The sequence below is a fragment of the Orbicella franksi genome, chromosome 1 (genome assembly GCF_964199315.1).
Source record: "Orbicella franksi chromosome 1, jaOrbFran1.1, whole genome shotgun sequence".
NCBI lineage: Eukaryota > Metazoa > Cnidaria > Anthozoa > Scleractinia > Merulinidae > Orbicella > Orbicella franksi.
In genome coordinates, this window is record NC_138145.1 from 5,247,824 (window position 1) to 5,266,415 (window position 18,592).

An 18,592-nucleotide genomic window follows, 5' to 3' on the forward strand; every position below is an offset into this window, starting at 1 on the left:
TTACTGTTAGTTCCTCTAAACGCAGTTCTGGCATTTGCAGGTTTAATAATTCTTTGCTTTCTGACATTGAATTTCAGAATGTTTTGTCTAAAGCGATTGCCGATTTTAAACTTAAAATCGCTGATTTCGCTTCCTTGCGAAAGAGGTGGGATAGCTTAAAAACTGAAATTCATAGGATTAGTATTTAGGCTGCAAATGCTAGGAGAATTGTTCTTACCTGACAGCTTGTTTGCACTAAAAATGCCTTGCATTTGAATTGTTCTAGTGATTCGAGCGTAATGACCTAGAAATCCAATTGTCTTCTCTAGTCTCACGGGAGGCCAAGGGCACTAAGGTTCGATCCCATGCTCAATGGTTTGAAGAGAGTGAGAAACCAACACGTTATTTTCTTCGCTTTGAAAAGTAGCATGCCGATGTCAATACTTTTGAATCTCTTTTTGATGTAAATGGCATCATTAAAACTTCTCAGAAAGATCTTGAAAATATTTTAGTGCTTTTTTACAAAGACTTGTTTACTAAGGATTCTCTTAATATGCATGTCTAAAGCGAAATAATTGACGATCTAGAATTCTCTTTGACAGATCTTGAGCGTGATTTGTGTTTTTTCACGAAAGATGAGTTGTTTACCGTCTTGAAAGGTCTTCAGACCGGCAAATTGCCTGGGTCTGATGGTCTTTCAACAGAATTTCATGTTTGTTTTTGGGATAATCTCAGCAATTCTCTTGTTTCTGTTTTAAACGAGTCCTTTCGTGCTGGCTGTCTTGCTGATAGTCACTATGAGGGTCTCTTACGCCTTATCCATAAGAAAGATGATCAGCGTCTTACAAAAAATTGGCTCCCAATTTCTTTATTGAATACAGATTACAAATTAGCGTCTAAGGTTATTACTGAACATTTGAAGAAAGTAATGAGTTCTATCGTCCACCAAGATCAAACGTGTGGTGTTGTTGGCTGCACTATTTTTTCTAATTTGTCTTCACTCCGTGATGTTCTTCATATGATTGATAAGACCAACGAGCCTTGTATTCTTGTCTCTCTTAATCAGGAGAAAGTCTTTGATCGTGTTGATCATGATTTCATGATGTGTGTTCTGTGGAAGTTTGGCTTCGGCCCTTCCTTTTGTAATTGGGTTGAATTATTTTATGCTAAGGCTTTTTCCTGTATCTTAGTTAACGGCTCCCTGTCCCCCCCCCCTGTTTTTCTTCAGAGGGGTGTTAGACAAGGCTGCCTGCTTTCGTGTCTACTTTATGTTTCGGTTTTGAAAGTCTTATCGACACAGATACGTAGATGTAAGGATATTGAAGGCCTCCTGCTCCCTGGAGCCGGGGGCCTTCAATATAAAATCTCACAGTATACTGATGATGCCACAAGTGTTTTGAAAATGGAAGGATTTCTTTGCTCTCTTCTTAAGGTAGTGCATAAGTTCGAACTGGGCTCAGGTGCTCAATTGAATACTTCCAAGTCAGAAGCAATGTGGCATGGGAGGTGGCATGTGAGGGGGGATTCCCCCTTTGGCCTTAAGTGGGTAAACGAAATGAGAGTTTTAGGTGTCTCTTTTTCTAATGGTTTGGTCGGTGTTAATGATGACAACTGGCGGACTACGTTCGATAAGCTTAGCTCCATCTTGAGCCTCTGGAAACAAAGAGATCTTTCTTTTGTAGGCTGAGCTCTAATTGTTAATGTCCTGGGCGTGAGCTGCCTATGGCATGTTGCTTAAGTCATTCCCCCGCCCCATTGGGTGCATGATAAATTTAAGTCTATTGTGTGGCCCTTTATTTGGAGGGGCAAAATGGAAAATGTCAGTCACGATCGTTGTTGTGCGCCCCTAGCATCTGGGGGCCTTAATATTGTTAATTTTAAAGTTAAGTGTGCTAGTTTGTGCCTTTCTAATTTTTTAAGCCTTAGGGATGATTTTGGCACCTGTAAGTAACATTATCTTGCACATTACTTCTTAGGCCGTAGACTAACTATTCTTGATTCCCATTTTTGTTTCCCAAGTAACTTATGTCCTTCTTCGTCCCTTCCTTCTAATTATTACCATGTTTGTTTAGATAGTTTTCGTTTCCTACATCAAAAGGCTGGTGCCTTACCTGATGTTTTGATTTGTAAGAATTTGTATCTCTTGCTTTTTGATCCTGTTCACGGTGCACACTTGGAATGTCCCAGAGTGGTCAGAGTCTGGGACCATTTCTCTCCACTTTTCAGTATTTTGCTTGATTCTCCTCTTTCTGTCTTTCCTGCATCGGTGTATTACCCTTTTTCTTGTGACCAGTCTTCTACTGGTGCTTCCCTTTCTGAATATTTAATGGCAACGATTATCTATTGGTGTTGGTTTGCTAGAAATCGTGCTACTTTTAGATGTTGTTTTGAATAGCCCTTTTTACAGTTCCTGGCGCCATATTGGATTTGTAACCGTGCAAACTTGATAGCCAGGTTAGTGTTGAGTCGTGTTGTGAGTTTTAGGGAGATTATAGTGAAACGTGGCAGCACTCTGTTGTTTTCCAGGTATTTCGACAATGAACGACACTTTCCCGACGCAGGATACTCCTTCCTCTTCCAAAAGAAGAGGAAGACACTGTGCTGCTTTTAGCTGTGCTAATAGCTATTATGACACAAAAGGCAATCCAACAGGTCTCCACTTCTCGTTTCTGAAGGACGTTCAGTGACGAAACAGATGGTGCAATCTCATAAAGCGCCAGCATGGAAAGGACAGATTCTTTGTCACAAAATCAACTTTTTTGTGCTCGGAACATTTCAAAAAAGAAGACATCCGAAAAACGTTGGCAGGTCGCTAGGAATTAGTGAAAGGTTTGTAATGTTTGTTCAGCTGTTTTGTTGTTGCCTGGATACTGAAAGAAAGCCCTTTGTCGGACTGCCAGCTTTGGTTTTGATTTCGGTCGTGTAGTGTTTATACTGTGACTTTTTAATAAACTGTTGATATTTATATTTCTATGTGCACTGTGGTCTTATACGATATTTTGTGAACTGAATGTAAACTTTTAATATATTATTTGAAAAAAATGTTTTTTTTATTATTATATGTAGGGGCAGAACCATCTCAATTTAACTGGTCAGTTCCAAAAAAACCACGGAAACTGCCTGCTGTAAGGGTCCCAGTAGCAACTGTTACAACCCAAGAAGAGTCATGTGAAGTTGAAGAGGAATTCTTTGGCCAAGAAGTTGAACCATCCGTGTCAACTGTCAACACTGCTTCATCTTCACCAGCCCGGGAAGAATCAGATGTCCTTAAGCTGCAATGGGAAATCGAGCAACTTAAAGTAGAATTAGCTGACTTTAAAGAAAAACTTATTGAGGTTGAGAAAGAGAGGGAGATTTTATGGCCACGCCAGTTTTCACTGGACAAAATTAAAGATGATGATTCAGCAGTTCTATTTTATACTGGATTTCCAAACTATGCAGCACTCATAGGCTTCTACAATTTCATTGAACCGAAGTTGAAAAAGATGCAGTACTGGAAAGGAGAGAAATTGTTTAAAGAGAGTCAGCCATACCAAATGGAGGATAACAGAAAAAACCCTGGGCCTTCAAGAAAACTTTCATACTTGGATGAATGTTTACTTGTTCTTATGAGACTTAAGGCTGGGTTATTTGTACAAGATCTCGGTGATAGATTTGGGATCAGCAGAAGCCTGGTGTCAAGAATCTGCATAACATGGATCAATCTTCTATATGTGGAACTAAAAGACCTTTTCCCATTTCCAGCGCAAGAACTGGTTCGCAAGAATATGCCACAAGAGTTTGCTCAATATGCAACAACTAGAGTTATTTTGGACTGTACAGAACTTTTTATTCAGCATCCTTCGGCAATGCTTGCACAGTCTGAGACATGGTCTGATTACAAACACCACAAAACTTGGAAGCTCTTGGTTGGTGTAACCTCAGACCTCTGGGGTGGGCAAGTATCTGATAAACAAATTACAAGGGAAAGCGGGGTTTTGGGTTTGTTAGAACCTAGCGACAATGTCATGCTAGACCATGGTTTTGATATTTCTAACATTGTCCCTGATGGCGTTTCAGTCAACATGTCACCTTTCTTGGCTGGATGAGAACAAATGACTGCAGCAGAAACTGAGGAGACAATGAGTATTACATCAGTGCACATTCATGTGGAGCGTGCAATTAGCAGAATTAAGACTTACCACATTTTGGATGGTACATTGCCCAACACACTTAGTCCATAAGCCACTCAGATAGCAGTGGTTTGTGGGCTATTGACAAACTTTTTGCCACCTTTGTTAGAACCAGCTAAAGAACCACTACATGTGCTTGTATCTTGAAGCAACTAATTTTTGTTCTCTGTAGCCTAGGAATGTCATGTAAAGAGAAATTATGTTTTGATCACTTAACCCTTTAAACCCTAACATCAAAATTTAAATTCTCATTTCTTGCCCCTATACATTTCCTATAGAAAAAGTTGGGAGAATTTGTTAAAATATCAAGCAAATTCACTTTCTGTGATCATGTCCTTAATTCTCATGACTACTCAGCTTAATGTAACATTGTTATTACGAAGAGAAAATTTAAATTTGATGCTGATCACTCTTGGACTTAAAGGGTTAAGAAAACATTGAATGGGCCAATGAAGTTATGTAAGCTTGTAGCCATAGCAACACTTCCAAGCCTAAAAATTGATATGGTCCTTTTAATTCTTTCATTGATTTAGGTGTAATATTTCTCTTTACATTAAGAAATATTAATGCTGTCTTTGTTCAGGGAAAAATAACATGATGTTGGACCTATGAAATCGAGATAAGGCACCATTGTATATTGTGCAAAAAAGGGAAGTGATTGACATGAAAGTCAAATAAGAGTTGAATTACATCTTTATTTCAGTATCACAAGAAGCAAGAAATGGAGCTTCATAATTTTATCTGTCAAACAGCTAATTTTTTTCTGTGAATAATATAATTATTGTCAATGGGCTCTTTGAAATGTTAACTTCAGACCACTTGATGTGCGGGAATAATTTCCATTTAGAATCCATCCACCATGAATGTAAAGCAGTTTTCCACGTTGAACCCTCCTGGTCAACATTTCTGGAAAAAAGGCTCTTAAAAAGAAGTAATCTATCTTTGGAAGATACTCATGCCAGCAACTATCATCAAATATAATTCGTTTCAGGTCTGGGTTTGAACAATATAGTTGACCTTGTACTTGAATATAATAGTCATGGTTTCTTTTTAACCTTATGATTCCATCAGACATTTTTTCCAAGCGAAAGGTTTTTGATTTACAAGCTTCATCAACATCCATTCCTGCTTTACTAAAAGGAGATTTGATTTCCATACCCCACTTGTTGTTCTGGTCCATGTCTGTCACAATCCTGTCCAAACTTGCTCCAAAGTATGGTTTTTTTCCTGGACACCAAAAGGCCAACCTCCTCCACTTTTAGATTGAATCCTTGCTGCTCCATTGTTCTCAGGTACGGTTTTACAGCCCTCTCCTCACTTTCAATACCGTAGTGCACTGCCTCTGTAGTAAAATTTGAGTAAAGCATTGCTTTAAGTTTGTTGGAAGGTTCCATTTTCGTTTTTGCAACCTTTCCAAAATTTGAAGCTGTCAGAATTGATTTTTGCTTTTCAAACCAGATGGGATTTTGGCTCTGTCCCGTTGTTGACATTTCGGTTTCCTTTATTTCCTCTTCACTGATAGTCCAGGATGACACATGTTCATCCACCATGTCTTTAAAACGATTCGTTGCAATATCGTAGCTATCAGTGAAGGGAATGGAATCTTCATCCTCTGCTTCATTTTCTAAACAAGTATTGTCTCCTCCTGAGCATTTCGATTTAATGTCATGGAAGAGAAAAAATGAACTAGATGGCAAACAATTTTGCAGTTCACTACAAAGCTTTTTGAAGCTTTCATGGTTTAAATTTCGCTGTTGTGATGCCCTGGGATCAAATTTTATGATTTTGGCCCGCGTGGGAATATTTTGCTTTCCAAATCTGATTTTTCTGATCAGTACTTTGTCGAGCGGTTTTGCGGCAACACTTCAATTTCGTGGTACAATCCAGACTGACAAGCGAGATGTGCCATTATCAGATACGTGTCAATGCTCCTGATATCATCTGGGATACTGAATATTCAAGTCACTCTCCTGCCTCTGACAGACTGTTAGAAATAATTGATGATCACGATCTGAGTCAACATGTCAAAGAACCAACTAGAAGGGACAGGAATTCACAAAACATCTTAGATCTAATTTTCTCAAATAATTCCAATATCATTGAAAATATCAGCGTCGTCCCTGGTATTAGTGATCACGACATTGTCTTATTCACTGTGAACACTTCCTGCCGTAGAAAGAAAAATGCCAAACGCAAAATATACATTAGAAAGAAAGCCGACTCTACTCGCATTAAAGTAGAACTTACAAATCTATCACTTCATATGGATACACGGGGCTTTAATTCAGTCGACGATAGATGGAGCTGCTTTGAAGACAACATCCACCGTATAATGGATTCTTGCATCCCTCAAAGTGGACTAGCTCAAGATATAATCTACCATGGTTCAATCATTCTCTGAAATGTCTAGCCAGACGTAAACAAAGGCTCTATAATAAAGCAAAATCTTCTGGAAATCAAAATGATTGGGAGGCATTCCGTTTAACTAGAAAACAAATGCATAAAGGGCTTAGAGAAGCAAGAAATGCATATATCTCTGATTATTTAGGGGAAGCTATTGAAGAAAACCCTAAGAGATTCTGGTCCTATATTAAACAACTGAATAAAGAAGAGCTGGGGATTGCAGATTTCGAAATAAACGGCTCCATAATCAGTGATAACAAGTCAAAGGCTGACTTGTTAAACAATCAATTCTCAAGTGTCTTTACTCAGGAAGACTTATCAAACATCCCTGATATTGAATATGACAGAATACCAGCTATTGACAGTCTGTCTATCACCATCAATGGAGTTGCAAAGCAGTTATCGCTATTGAAGACAAATACAGCTTCTGGACCAGATGCCATTCCACCGTGGTTTCTAAAAGAATATGCAGCCGAGATTGCTCCTATCCTAACTAATATCTTCCAAGATTCTATCGAGTGGAACCGTACCCAGTAGATGGAAATCGGCAAATGTATGTGTCTTTAAAAAAGGGAAAAAGTCTGATCCTTCAAACTACAGACCCATATCTCTAACCTGCATAGCATCGAAAATCCTCGAACACATTGTACATAGCCATGTGATGAAACATTTTGAACATTATAACATACTAACAGATTGTCAGCATGGCTTCAGATCAAAAAGATCTAAAGAACTCCAACTGATACTTACTATTCATGACATTGAAAGCTCTCTACAACAAAACAAATCTATTCATGCTGCTGTGTTAGATTTTTCGAAAGCCTTCGATAAAGTCCCACATCAACGCTTACTAATGAAGCTGGAGCGTCATGGTATCCATGGTAACCTCTTATCCTGGATGGAATCCTTTCTCACTAAGAGGGTTCAAACTGTCATCTGTGAGGGCGCAACATCTACCTCCTCCCCAGTGACTTCGGGTGTACCACAAGGATCAGTACTAGGCCCGTTGTTGTTCCTAACATACATCAACGACTTGCCAAATGGTCTAACCTCTACAGTAAAGCTGTTTGCCGATGACACCCTTTTGTACGGAGTGGTGGTTGAAGACTCAGATTGCGAAAATCTCCAAGACGACCTCAATAAACTAGAAACCTGGCAACATAAGTGGCAGATGCAATTTAACCCCTCTAAATGCAACATCATCTGTATTTCAAATAAGCAATGTCCTCCCCAACGGTCATATTTGTTCTGTGGGTCCAAACTTGAGCAAGTAGATTCTGCATCGTACCTAGGAATTGCCGTTAACAGTAAATTAAGGTGGTCTGACCATATCTTATCTATATCAAGCAAGGCGAGTCGATCCTTGGGGGTGATAAAGAGAAATCTCTGGAACTGCCCCAGGAAAGTACGCGAAACGGCCTACACCAGCATCGTCCGACCCAAATTGGAGTACGCAAGTGCCTCGTGGGACCCACATTACAAAAAAGATATTTTAACCCTGGAGAGAGTTCAAAGGAAAGCTGCTCGTTTTTGCCTTCAAAACTTCAACAACACAGCAAGCGTGACAGACATGCTATCTGACTGGAAATGGGACACATTAGAAACAAGACGAAAGAAAAACAGACTGACGCTAATGTACAAACTTAGTCATAACTTAATGGACATAACCACAGAAGAACACTTAATACTAAACAGTGAAAAACGAACACGCAACAGCCATGCTTTTAAGTATAGGACGCCAAAAGTATCTAAGGACGTTTTTAAGTTTTCTTTTTTTCCTAGATCAATAACAGAGTGGAACCTACTGCCTGCTGACTTAGTAAATATCAAGTCATTATCTGATTTTAAGTTAAATTTAGGAAAACACGTGAAATGAGTAAAGTAAATTGTACTTAAGAATTATTTTTTAATTATCCTTTTTATCTAGCTTATGCATATGGGCATATATGTTTGGTACAGTTGATGTGATGTCTTGCGGGACTTTATCAAGTAAATAAATGTAGATGTAGATGTAGATGTGTCCCAGGATATTATTAGTAGGGTTGAACTTGATCACTACCGCCTTCCCATTGCTGCCTTCCCTGTTTCATGGGAGGTTCCTGGGTTTTGTCGCGTTAACGCAAACTCCGTTCAAGTATTCGTCTAGGTATATAATTATAGATTATATCCGTGTAAGTTACCTTACGATCAGGGACTCTATTGTTGTGTTCTCTGCTTGGAGACTTTCCTCAAGGACTACCCCTAGGGAACTTGTTTCGTGCCTGTATGTTCTTTCAATAAACTTAGTTTATATTAGTTGAGTAGGCTTAAGTCTTACTCTTTATATCTTCTTGTAGTATTTGTAATTTAAAGACAGCAAAAGTCTGTCACTTGTCTTTAATTTACTTTAGTTAATTGAGTAAGCAAAAGTCTTACTCTTAATAATTTAGGAATTTAAAAGTAATTCATAACTGTTTGAGCAAATAAAGTCTTGGTCTTAATAATTTAACTAGTATTTAGTAGTATTTAATCCAATTGCTTCAATCTCCCATTATGCGTTTGGCCAAAACTATTAACATCCAATTTGAATGTAAATTGAGTGGCAAATCCAAAGATGAAATTAGAAAGGCCATCTTTCACTGTTTCAGTCTTTATGGTGTCATTGCTGTCCAAATTGGCTATGATGTGGTGAGGATCTCTTTTACCACTAACGCTGGCTTTAAACATGCCATGGAAACCCTGGTGTTAGGCTCTTTGGGTTGTGGTGTCCCATTCTCAGAGGAGGTCCTCCTCTTACCACCCTCCACATATTTGATTACCCTTATGAGGAGGAGGATGGTGACATCACTCGTGTCTGCTCTGACTCTGGTGAAGTCAAAAATGTTAATAAGCAGAAATACATCTCTGACCTGAACATTTTCAAGGGGACATGACTCGTTTCTGTCATCTTGTCTTCTTCCCCACCCCGCTCCTTGACTATTGGTTGTTGTCTTTCTAGAGTGTGGTATAAAGGCCAGCCTCTTGTTTGTAACCTTTGCTCTGTGCAAGACCATAAATCTGCAGACTGTCCTAACAAGGACAAGTGTTATCACTGTGGGGCTAGTGGACATTCTGCCTGTAATTGCACCAATGCGTGAGGCACTGCTGCCAGTGGCGTCAATCCATCATCCGAGCAGGCCTCTGGTCAGAGTGATCCTGTGCCGGGGCAGACCTCCAGTGGCCATGGTGATCCTGCACCGGAGCAGACCTCTGTTGGCTATACCTCCCTTGCCTCCATTACTGAGGTTAATATGGCTTCCCCGCAAGCTGTTGCTGCTGATCCCTCTAAGGGAGACCCCCTCCTGGTCCCTCTGGGGGTCCCTCCTGCTGTTTAGGAGACTTTGTCCGGAGATTGTAGTGAAGTTTCCCCCTCTGATGCTTATCTCTTTACTTGTGGGCAACCTATGTCTGAAGATGTTGCCTCTGATGTTGTTGAAGTCAGTGATTGTCAGTGCATTTCTGCTTAGGCTTCTCTCACTGCTAATTTAAATGTTGAGCATAGTGAGGATTGTGATGTTGAGACTGTGGTCGATGAAGGGGATGCTAACTCTGTGAGTCGGAGCATCCTTCAAAATATTGAGCCTCCTGCATCGGATGTTAGCACAGAGCCGGTTTCTTCTCAATCCCCCCTGGTCTTTCATCTTCGTCTTATGGGTCCAGAAAACTTAGGAACAAGGCTAAAAGCGTAGTTGCCAGGCTTTTGCAGAAGAATAGTCATCACCTGTCTCTGTTAATCCCAGGATTGGTGGTCAGCCATCTCAAAGGGGTGGCACCCATTCTCTGCTTCCTGTTGTTATGTCCGACATGCCTCTGTCAAGTAGACCTGGAGCCTAAAAGAATTACATATGGCTTCCTTTTCGACAATTAACATCAATGGTCTGCGTGATAACAAGCGTTTCTCTTTTTTGCAGTGGCTTAGCCACCTCGCTGTTGATTTTGTTTGTTTGCAAGAGACTCTGTCATGTTGTTCTCAGTGTGATTCATGGTTCTCTTCATACGGTTTTTTGGCTGTAACATCTCCAGGATCCACTCGCTCCTGTGGTTCTGTCATTTTGTACAGATTGACCTTCTCTCTGTCTAAGGTTGCTTTTGACAATGAGGGTCGTTTTTGTCGTGGCACACTTCTCCCGGAATGATGTGACTTTTGGCGTTGTCTGCGTCTATGCCCCAAACAGGAATCCTGAGCAGAATGACTTTTTCGGTTATTGTGCTGATCAAATTGATCCCGTGGTGCCTACTGTACTTTGTGGGGATTTTAATGCGGTTTTTGATCAATCTCTTGATTGGCGCGGAGGCAACATTTCTGACACCTCTTGTGAGAGTTCTCTAGCTCTTAGAGATCTTTTTCGCGATTGCTGTGTCATTGACATTTGGCGGTCGTTGTACCCCACTGCGGCTGCTTTCACTTGGCTTAAAGCAGATGGGGCTTCTTCTTCTTGTATTGATTTAGTCGGATGCCCCCATTCTTGGCTTCATCAGGTAGATTCTTGTGAGATCTTGCCATGCCCTTTCTTGGACCACTGTGCTGTTGCCCTTAAAATTTCAATTCCGGAGCCAATTCCTCGTGGTCCAGGTAGGTGGAAGCTCAACTCCTCTATTTTAGTTGATGCTGACTTTGTAGCCTCTGCCAAAACCTTCTGGCATGCTTGGAAGCTCAAGAAGAGCTCTTTCGACTCCCTCCTCTCCTGGTGGGACTGGGTAAAGAAAGAATCAAGGACCTTGCCATTAATCATTACAAAGAAAAATCGAAATGTCAGAACATGTCTCAGTCCATCGTTGTTGCCCTTACTGATCATCTGAAGTCTAAAATCGATCAGGGGCATGTCTCTTTCTTGCCCATTTATCAAAACGTTTCTTCCAAAATTGCTGGTGTTGATCTCTCTGCTGCACAGGGAGTGAAGGTTTGTTCTAGAGTCAAATGGACTGAGAAAGGTGAGATCCCCTCCCATTATTTTTTAAAATTAGGGAGAAGAGGGGCTCTTGATTGGATTTTGGCCACGAAGAACAATGATGGCTCTATGGTTTCTGACGTAGATGGCATTTGCAAGTCTTGGACAGACTTTTACTCATCACTCTTCTCTGCTTGTGACATTGACAGTGATGTTTAGCCTGATCTGCTGTCTGTCTCATCTTTCCTTTCTGTAGAACAGGCAAGTGATTGTGAGGGCTACCTCACTGTCAGTGAGGTGCACAGTCCCCTTAATGGTATGGCTAAACGTAAATCTCCTGGAACTGACGGCCTTCCCATGGAATTTTAGATCACATTCTGGGACGTTCTTGGGCCTGATCTAGTCGAGGGTCTTAATGCCTCTCTTGACTTGGGCTGCTTATCATCTTCTCAGAGGATTGCCTTGATCTCCTTAATCTACAAAAAGGGAGATAGACTGCTCCAAAAAAATTGGCGTCCCATTAGTCTTTTCAATGTGGACTACAAATTGTGTGTGCCCTTGCTGACTGCCATCTTAAGGTCTTGCAGCGTCATCCACCCTGACCAGACTTGTGGTGTTCAAGGACATTACACCGGCAAAAACGTTGCCTTGCTGAGACATGCAGTCCATTACGTTAACGAAAATAACCTTCCGGCTGCAATTTTAGCCCTTGATCAGGAAAAAGCTTTTGATAGGGTTGACTGGGATTTTCTTCTCTCTACCCTAGATCACATGGGTTTCGGCCCTTCTTTTATATCTCAGGTCAAGCTGCTCTATTCCAACATCCGCAGTGCTATCCTTGTTAATGGTTATACTAGGAGTCCGTTCTGGCCGTCTCGTGGTGTGTGCTATGGAGAACAGATGTAAATGTTTAAGTTTCTAGAACCTTCTAGAATGTCAAGTCATGCAATGTTTGTGCCAGAATCTTCTCCTGTCACGCTATGGAACATTTTAGAACATTCTACCACATGATGTAATTATAATGTAATGCTACATAAAATAGAAGCTCCAAGAATGTTCTAGAATATTAGTTAAATCTATATAAAGAATCAGCTAGAAGGTACAGTCCTGTTGTTATTCTTGGCAGAGACCGAGTGGTAAAGCTATAGTGCCATTGTTATTGTAAGCCATTGAGGAACTTTGTCCAAGGTCAAGTGGACCATAAGGAGATTTCTTTGAAGACACCAAGATTTCTTGTGAGTTCGTGTCAGTGGTGACTAAAGTTTAGCAGTAGGCTTAACTTAGTTTGGTAGTAGATTTTATTGTTCAGAAATCGCTCCTTTGTAGCTAAGATTACACTACGTATTGTTAAATAAATAAGTTGGGTTCACAGAAGAGTTTTGTAGTATATTTTTCTGTCGGTCAAGTGATACTGTAACAGAAATTGGGGCCTGTAAGGGAGCAAATTTCGATATAGTGTTTATTTACATTACTTAGAGAAGAAGTAATTGTTTGTAAGAGTAGCTATAGAGGTTAGCAAGATGTCACAGTTTAATCCAGAGATATTTATGTCAAAGCCCGATGGAGAACCATTCTTTGCTTTGAAGAAAGGAGCGCTTATTAGACTACCAAGGCACTTACAACTAGAAGTTAAGATGATGTTAACATGTTACATACCGCAAATGATAGTATTGCACTAAGTAGATATGGGAGTTTTTGGAATGACAGAGTTGGATACAATGTTAGAAATAAATGGGGAGATGAGAAGAGAAAGACAAGACAGGGATGTAAGAGAAGAAAAGGAATGACAAGAAAGACGGGAAAGAGAGGAAAGGGAACGACAGCAAAGGCTGGACAAATCAGCTAGAAGAATCAGCTAGAAGCTACAGAGCCTGTTAGCAGTTCTCGGCAGAGACCGAGAGAAGAAGCTATAAAGTTCCCGTTAGCAGCTCTCGGCAGAGACCGAGTGGAGAAGCTACAGTCCCGTTGTTGTTCTCGGCAGAGACGAAGTGGAAAAGCTATAGAGTGCTATTGCTATTGTAAAAGCCATTGAGGAACTTTGTCCAAGGTCAAGTAGACCGTAAGGAGATTTCTTTGGAGACACCGAGATTCGTTGTGAGTTCATGTCAGTGGTGACTAAAGTTTCGCAGTAGGCTTAACTTAGTTTGGTAGTAGATTGTATTGTTCAGAAATTGCTCCTTTGTAGCTAAGATTACATTACATATTGTTAAATAAATAAGTTGGGTTTATAGAAGAGTTTCGTAGTATATCTTTCTGTTGGTCAAGCGATACCGTAACATGTGCATCAAGGGTGCCCCTTGTCGCCTTTGCTTTATGTTATATCCATTCAGGTTTTGGCTGCCAACTTATGTTCTCATCCATCTATTGTTAGTTTAAAGCTGCCTGGGATTCCCGACCCTCTGCTAGTCCTTCCCTGTATGCCGATGACACTTCCGTTATCTCGATATCAGATGATGCTACTCGTGCTGTCTTCTCTACTTATGAGAGGTTTGAGAAGGGTATTGGTTCTAAGCTTAACCTTTCTAAATGTGAAGGTCTGTGGCTTGGTGCTTGGTGCAATCGCTCTGACTCTCCTGTGCCAATCGTCTGGTCCTCTGTTAAAAATCAAGTGCTGGGGGGTTTTCTTGGGAACGGCTTCATGGATGACTCTAACTGGCTTCCCCATATTGAGGCAGTCGAGAAGTGTCTAAACTCTTGGCACTCCAGGACCCTGTCTTACAGTGGTAAAGCCATCGTTTCTATTGCACTGACCCTGTCTAGAGTTTGGTATGTTGCTTCTTTGTTTCCCATACCTCCCTGGGCCTTGTTGCAGCTCAATTCACTTGTCTTCAAGTTCTTCTGGAGTGGCAAAAGAGATCTTGTTGCTCGAAACGTCTTTCATTCTCCTGAGAATGGTGGCTTTTCTGTTGTGTCCATTGCTTTCAAGGTGCTGTCGCTCCTTGTTCAGTGGATCAAGCAGTTTGCTTCTTCTCTGAGTGGTTGGGTTGGCCTGATGACTTATTGGTTTCTGTTCTATTTTAATGCTTCTCCTTTGGAAGTCTTTTCTGACCCTTTTAGTTTTGACCCGGACTATCTTCCAGTTGAGGCAGGTAATATTGGCATCTGTCTTGCCCTTTCCCCATTTGGGAGAATTCTTGAAGCCACTCACCAACATTTTGCTGCCTTCAAAAACATCACCACTGGTACACATATTCCGTTCCATTGTAATATTCAGGGCTATCCATGCCGTCTGTTGTATTCAGGCCAACCTCTGAAATGCACTATCTGCAATGGCGTGTATAAGGCTGCTCACTGCCCTAATAAAAACAAATGTAAACTGTGTCATCTGGCTGGGGATTTCGCGAGAAATTGCCAAAATACGTGGGGAACAACTCCCCAAGCCCATAATTTTCTCAATCCTGAGAACGTCCCTCCTTATCCTGCTGGTGGTCCCACTCCTCCTCCAGCTCCCACCAGTACCTCTTCCTCTAACCCCCATTCCCCCTGGTCCCACTACTCCCCTGCTGTTGTTGTGCCTAAGTCCATTTCAGCTGGTCCTGTCCCCCTGATGTCTGTTGAGGTTGACCCTCCCCAGGAGAGTTCTGATGTCAAATTCTCAAAGGTTGTTGCTGAGTCCCCTCCTTAAGAGCATGTTTCTTCCCAGGTTTCTTTGTTCTCTCAGTCTGTGGACTCTATCCAGGGGTTTTCTGATGAGGGGTCGGCATGTTTCTCTTCCCCCTCCCCTTCCCCATCCTCCTCAATCTCTCCTTTCACCAGCCCCTCGGGAAACTGTAGTTTAAGTATCCTTAAAGGAATTTCAATTGTCTCTAGCAACCCAAAGGTCCGGCAAATTGTAGATAATGCTAGTAGTGGTCCAAAAGTGGCCAATAACTCTAATAATGGTGCAAAAGTGGCCATTAATTCTAGTAAGAGTAGTGGTCCAAAAGTGGCCATTAATTCTTGTAATAGTGGTGGTCCAAAAGTGGCCAATAATAGTAGCATTAGTAGTGGTCCAAAAGTGGCCCATTACAGTAATATTGGTAGTCATCCAAAAGTGGCCAATAATGATACTAATGTAGCTGTATCTAATAGTAGTGTATCGGGTCCAAAAGTGGCCTATAGTACTATAGTGGCTGGTCCAAGTGACTGGATCTAGTAATTGTTCTAGTAGTAGTTCAAAGGGTGAACCTACCCTACTCAAGTTAAGCCAAATTGGTAATGGTGTTACCACGGATTCGGACTCAAGTTCTTCTGAGTCCCTGTTCAAGACTCCTCATCCCCTAGGCCTCGTTGGGCTGCGTCTCAGAGCCCTCTCAACAAGTGCGTTCTCGCTCCCTGTTGGTTCCAACCTGCCCTGGAGGTCATAGGGGTATGCCTCAGATGTCACCCGATCGACTGTCTAGACACTTCGTCTCATTCAAGCTCCCTCCCTATCTCCTTATGGCTCTGTCCACAATTTCTTTTAATGTCAACAGCCATCCTAAGTCTTTAAAGCATGATGGTCTTGTGCAGTGGTTGCGATCTCTTCCTGTACTAAACTCTGTCCTATTTGTTACAGTTAGTTGAGTGGCGAATAACAAGAACAAGAAGAATGATGCAAAGAAGTCCACTGGCACAATGCCTATCCAGGAAGAAAATTAGCAGACTGTTCCATTTAATGCTGATGACACTTCTGATGTACCGCAAGTGCCAGAACAACCTGCAGATATAGCTGATGAGGCTGGAATGCCAGAGTTATTCTCCACCCTGATGGAAAGCAAGCCGAGTGCTGGCAATTGGGGAGACTTGGAAAATCCATGTGATTTACCGGCAACATCCACGCTGCCCGCCATGTTTTCTGATGATGAGGATGGATGTTTAGCACCAGTTCCTGAGGAATTAAAGTAGTTACCGAAGGCTGGTGTTCATTTCACACGTGTCCCTGAGTCCTGTTGGAAGCTTGATGAGTCTAACATGAAGTTGTATAAGGACAAGTCTGTTTTCTTCTTTGTTGACACTGTATGTACCAGTCAAGACATCCTATTTGGCTTTGACAAAGCTGGTTTTCACACTGACTGGATTACGTTGATTCAGCGTTGCAATTCCAACAGCTCGTGGGTTGTCTCCTTTAGCACATTTGAGCAGAAGGAATGTGCTCTTGAACTAAACAGTATTACCGTTTGTGGACTTGAAGTTTTTCTTGGTGATGCCCAGTTTCGTACCGTCCTTGTGAAAATTTATGAATGTCCTTGAGATACCTGATACTGTAGTCATTGGGAGACTTTCTCAATATGGCCATGTCCTTTCCAACATGATAAGATTGGAGATGCCATCTTCAATGGAGTGAAAACGGCACGCATGCGCCTTTTTCATCGCATCCCATGTTCCCTTCATATCTTTGGTGAGCTCATTATTCTGTACTATGACTCCCAGCTGCGGACCTGTTGTCGTTGTGGTGATACTGATCATCTCGCACAGAATTGTAGTTCTCGTTGATGCTACAATTGTGATGGGCCTGGCCATCATCATGAGGATCATCTTCACAATCTGCTATGTAGAGCTTGCTTCTCTGAAGATCATGATACTCAAGCAGGTCTCTTCATCCTACATAGTGCCAATATTGAACCATTTACCTCTGGTGCTGCCCCGACTTTGTATGCTTCTACTGCTGGTGCCTCTGCTCTTAGGAAGCCCCACCCTTCAGAGCAAGAACAGGAAAGGGTCCAGGAGAAGAAGAGCATGCTGAGCACAACAAAAAGAAAATGGAGAATACTGTGAAGAGAATGCTGCAAGAGAAGTTTCGTTTGAACAAAGGAAAGGCATGATCTAAGGCATGCTGATCGGCGTGATGACGATTGTCCGAAGATGTGATGATGATCGTGACCAAAGGCATGATGATGACCGCAGCCAGAGACACAATGACTGAGATCGAAAACGCAACGATGATCGAGACAGAAGGCTTCGTAATAGCTTTGTAGTAGGCGTGAGCAAGCCCGTAATGAGGATCGTGATCGTGATTGGTCGTGTCCCTGTGATCGCCACCATGATCATGGGCATGATTGTGATCAACACCATGATTGGGATCACAATCAACATTATCGGTGTCATAACCATGATTACTCATCTGAAAGTGAGTATGAGTGACTCTGATTATATTAACCCCTCCTTTTTAGCTTAATAACATGAAACTTAAAATTCTTTCCTTAAATGTTTGTGGGCTTCGTATGCCTGCTAAGAGAAATTAAGTTTCCTGCGAGCTGTCACTTTTGAGTTATGATATTTTTCTCTTGCAAGAAATGTGTGGTAACCTTTAAACGCCGCTGGTGAGGTAATTGTTTTTGGTCCTTTGGAACCGGTAGATCTGCTGGTGTAGCGGTTCTGTTTTTGCCTAATTTTACTGGAAAAATTTTACGTTTCACTTTTGATTCAGATGGTCACATTTTTAGTACTGTATTTACCCATGTATTAGTCGATCCCGTGTATAAGTCGACCCCCAATTTTTGAGGCCAAAAACTAGATTTTCTTAATTTCCAGGTAAGAATTTCTTGGAAAACTTATCTTATTTCTTAAAATTATCTTTCAGCTACCACAGATATGTAAACAAATCACAGCAAGTTTCAACGCGCAGTTTTAAATCTTATTATGGCACGTATACGTGCGTTTTACCCAGTTTAGCAACACGTGTTCATGCGGGCTTTTCGACGATAATTTTTGTAAAATGCTCACAAAATCAAACAAGGATTTCAAACAAACCTTTTTAAGTGCAAAGAGATTAAAAGTGGCTTTATAAGACAGGCAAAACACCAAAGAAGCTCACGACTTTCAAAACGACGTCATAAACAAAGTGCAAAGCGTGTGTTGGGAACTTGGTAGTAAAACCTTGAAATCAGTCAAGTCTGGTACAGAAGTCCTTGCACTTGTATCCTGCCAGGTTACCAAGCAGAGAAGTTCGAAGCGCGAAAGATGTTTTCTCTGAGCGGCGTTACTACAGCTTTATTTACAGGAAAAATATTGGTTCTTTATGACAAAATTAAGCCAGTGAGTGGCTACAAGATTCAGATTAAAATTTAACGGATAAATGTTGATGCAATTTAACTTGAAGCTCTGATATAGAGAGACAGATCGCTAAACGAACGTAAGTTGTAAACTGTGCTGCTGTTTATCACATGTTTG

The 18,592-nt window shown here is 41.3% G+C and overlaps 2 protein-coding genes and 1 pseudogene across 2 annotated transcripts in view; 2 read left to right on the forward strand and 1 right to left on the reverse strand.

Moving 5' to 3' along the window:
* LOC145486849 (uncharacterized) overlaps nucleotides 1–18,592 on the forward strand; it is an 80,263-nt gene extending 61,671 nt beyond the window's left edge. The window contains exon 2 of the mRNA XM_081465575.1: nucleotides 10,990–18,592. Coding sequence (XP_081321701.1) covers nucleotides 14,100–15,086 — 987 coding nt within the window. The 5' untranslated portion in view covers nucleotides 10,990–14,099 and the 3' untranslated portion in view covers nucleotides 15,087–18,592. The remainder of the gene's footprint in view (nucleotides 1–10,989) is intronic.
* Nucleotides 3,465–4,067, forward strand: LOC145486900 (uncharacterized). Its single transcript, XM_081465612.1, has one exon. It carries the CDS (start codon nucleotides 3,465–3,467, stop codon nucleotides 4,065–4,067), a length of 603 nt encoding a protein of 200 aa, XP_081321738.1.
* Nucleotides 4,928–6,628, reverse strand: LOC145486870 (uncharacterized; annotated as a pseudogene).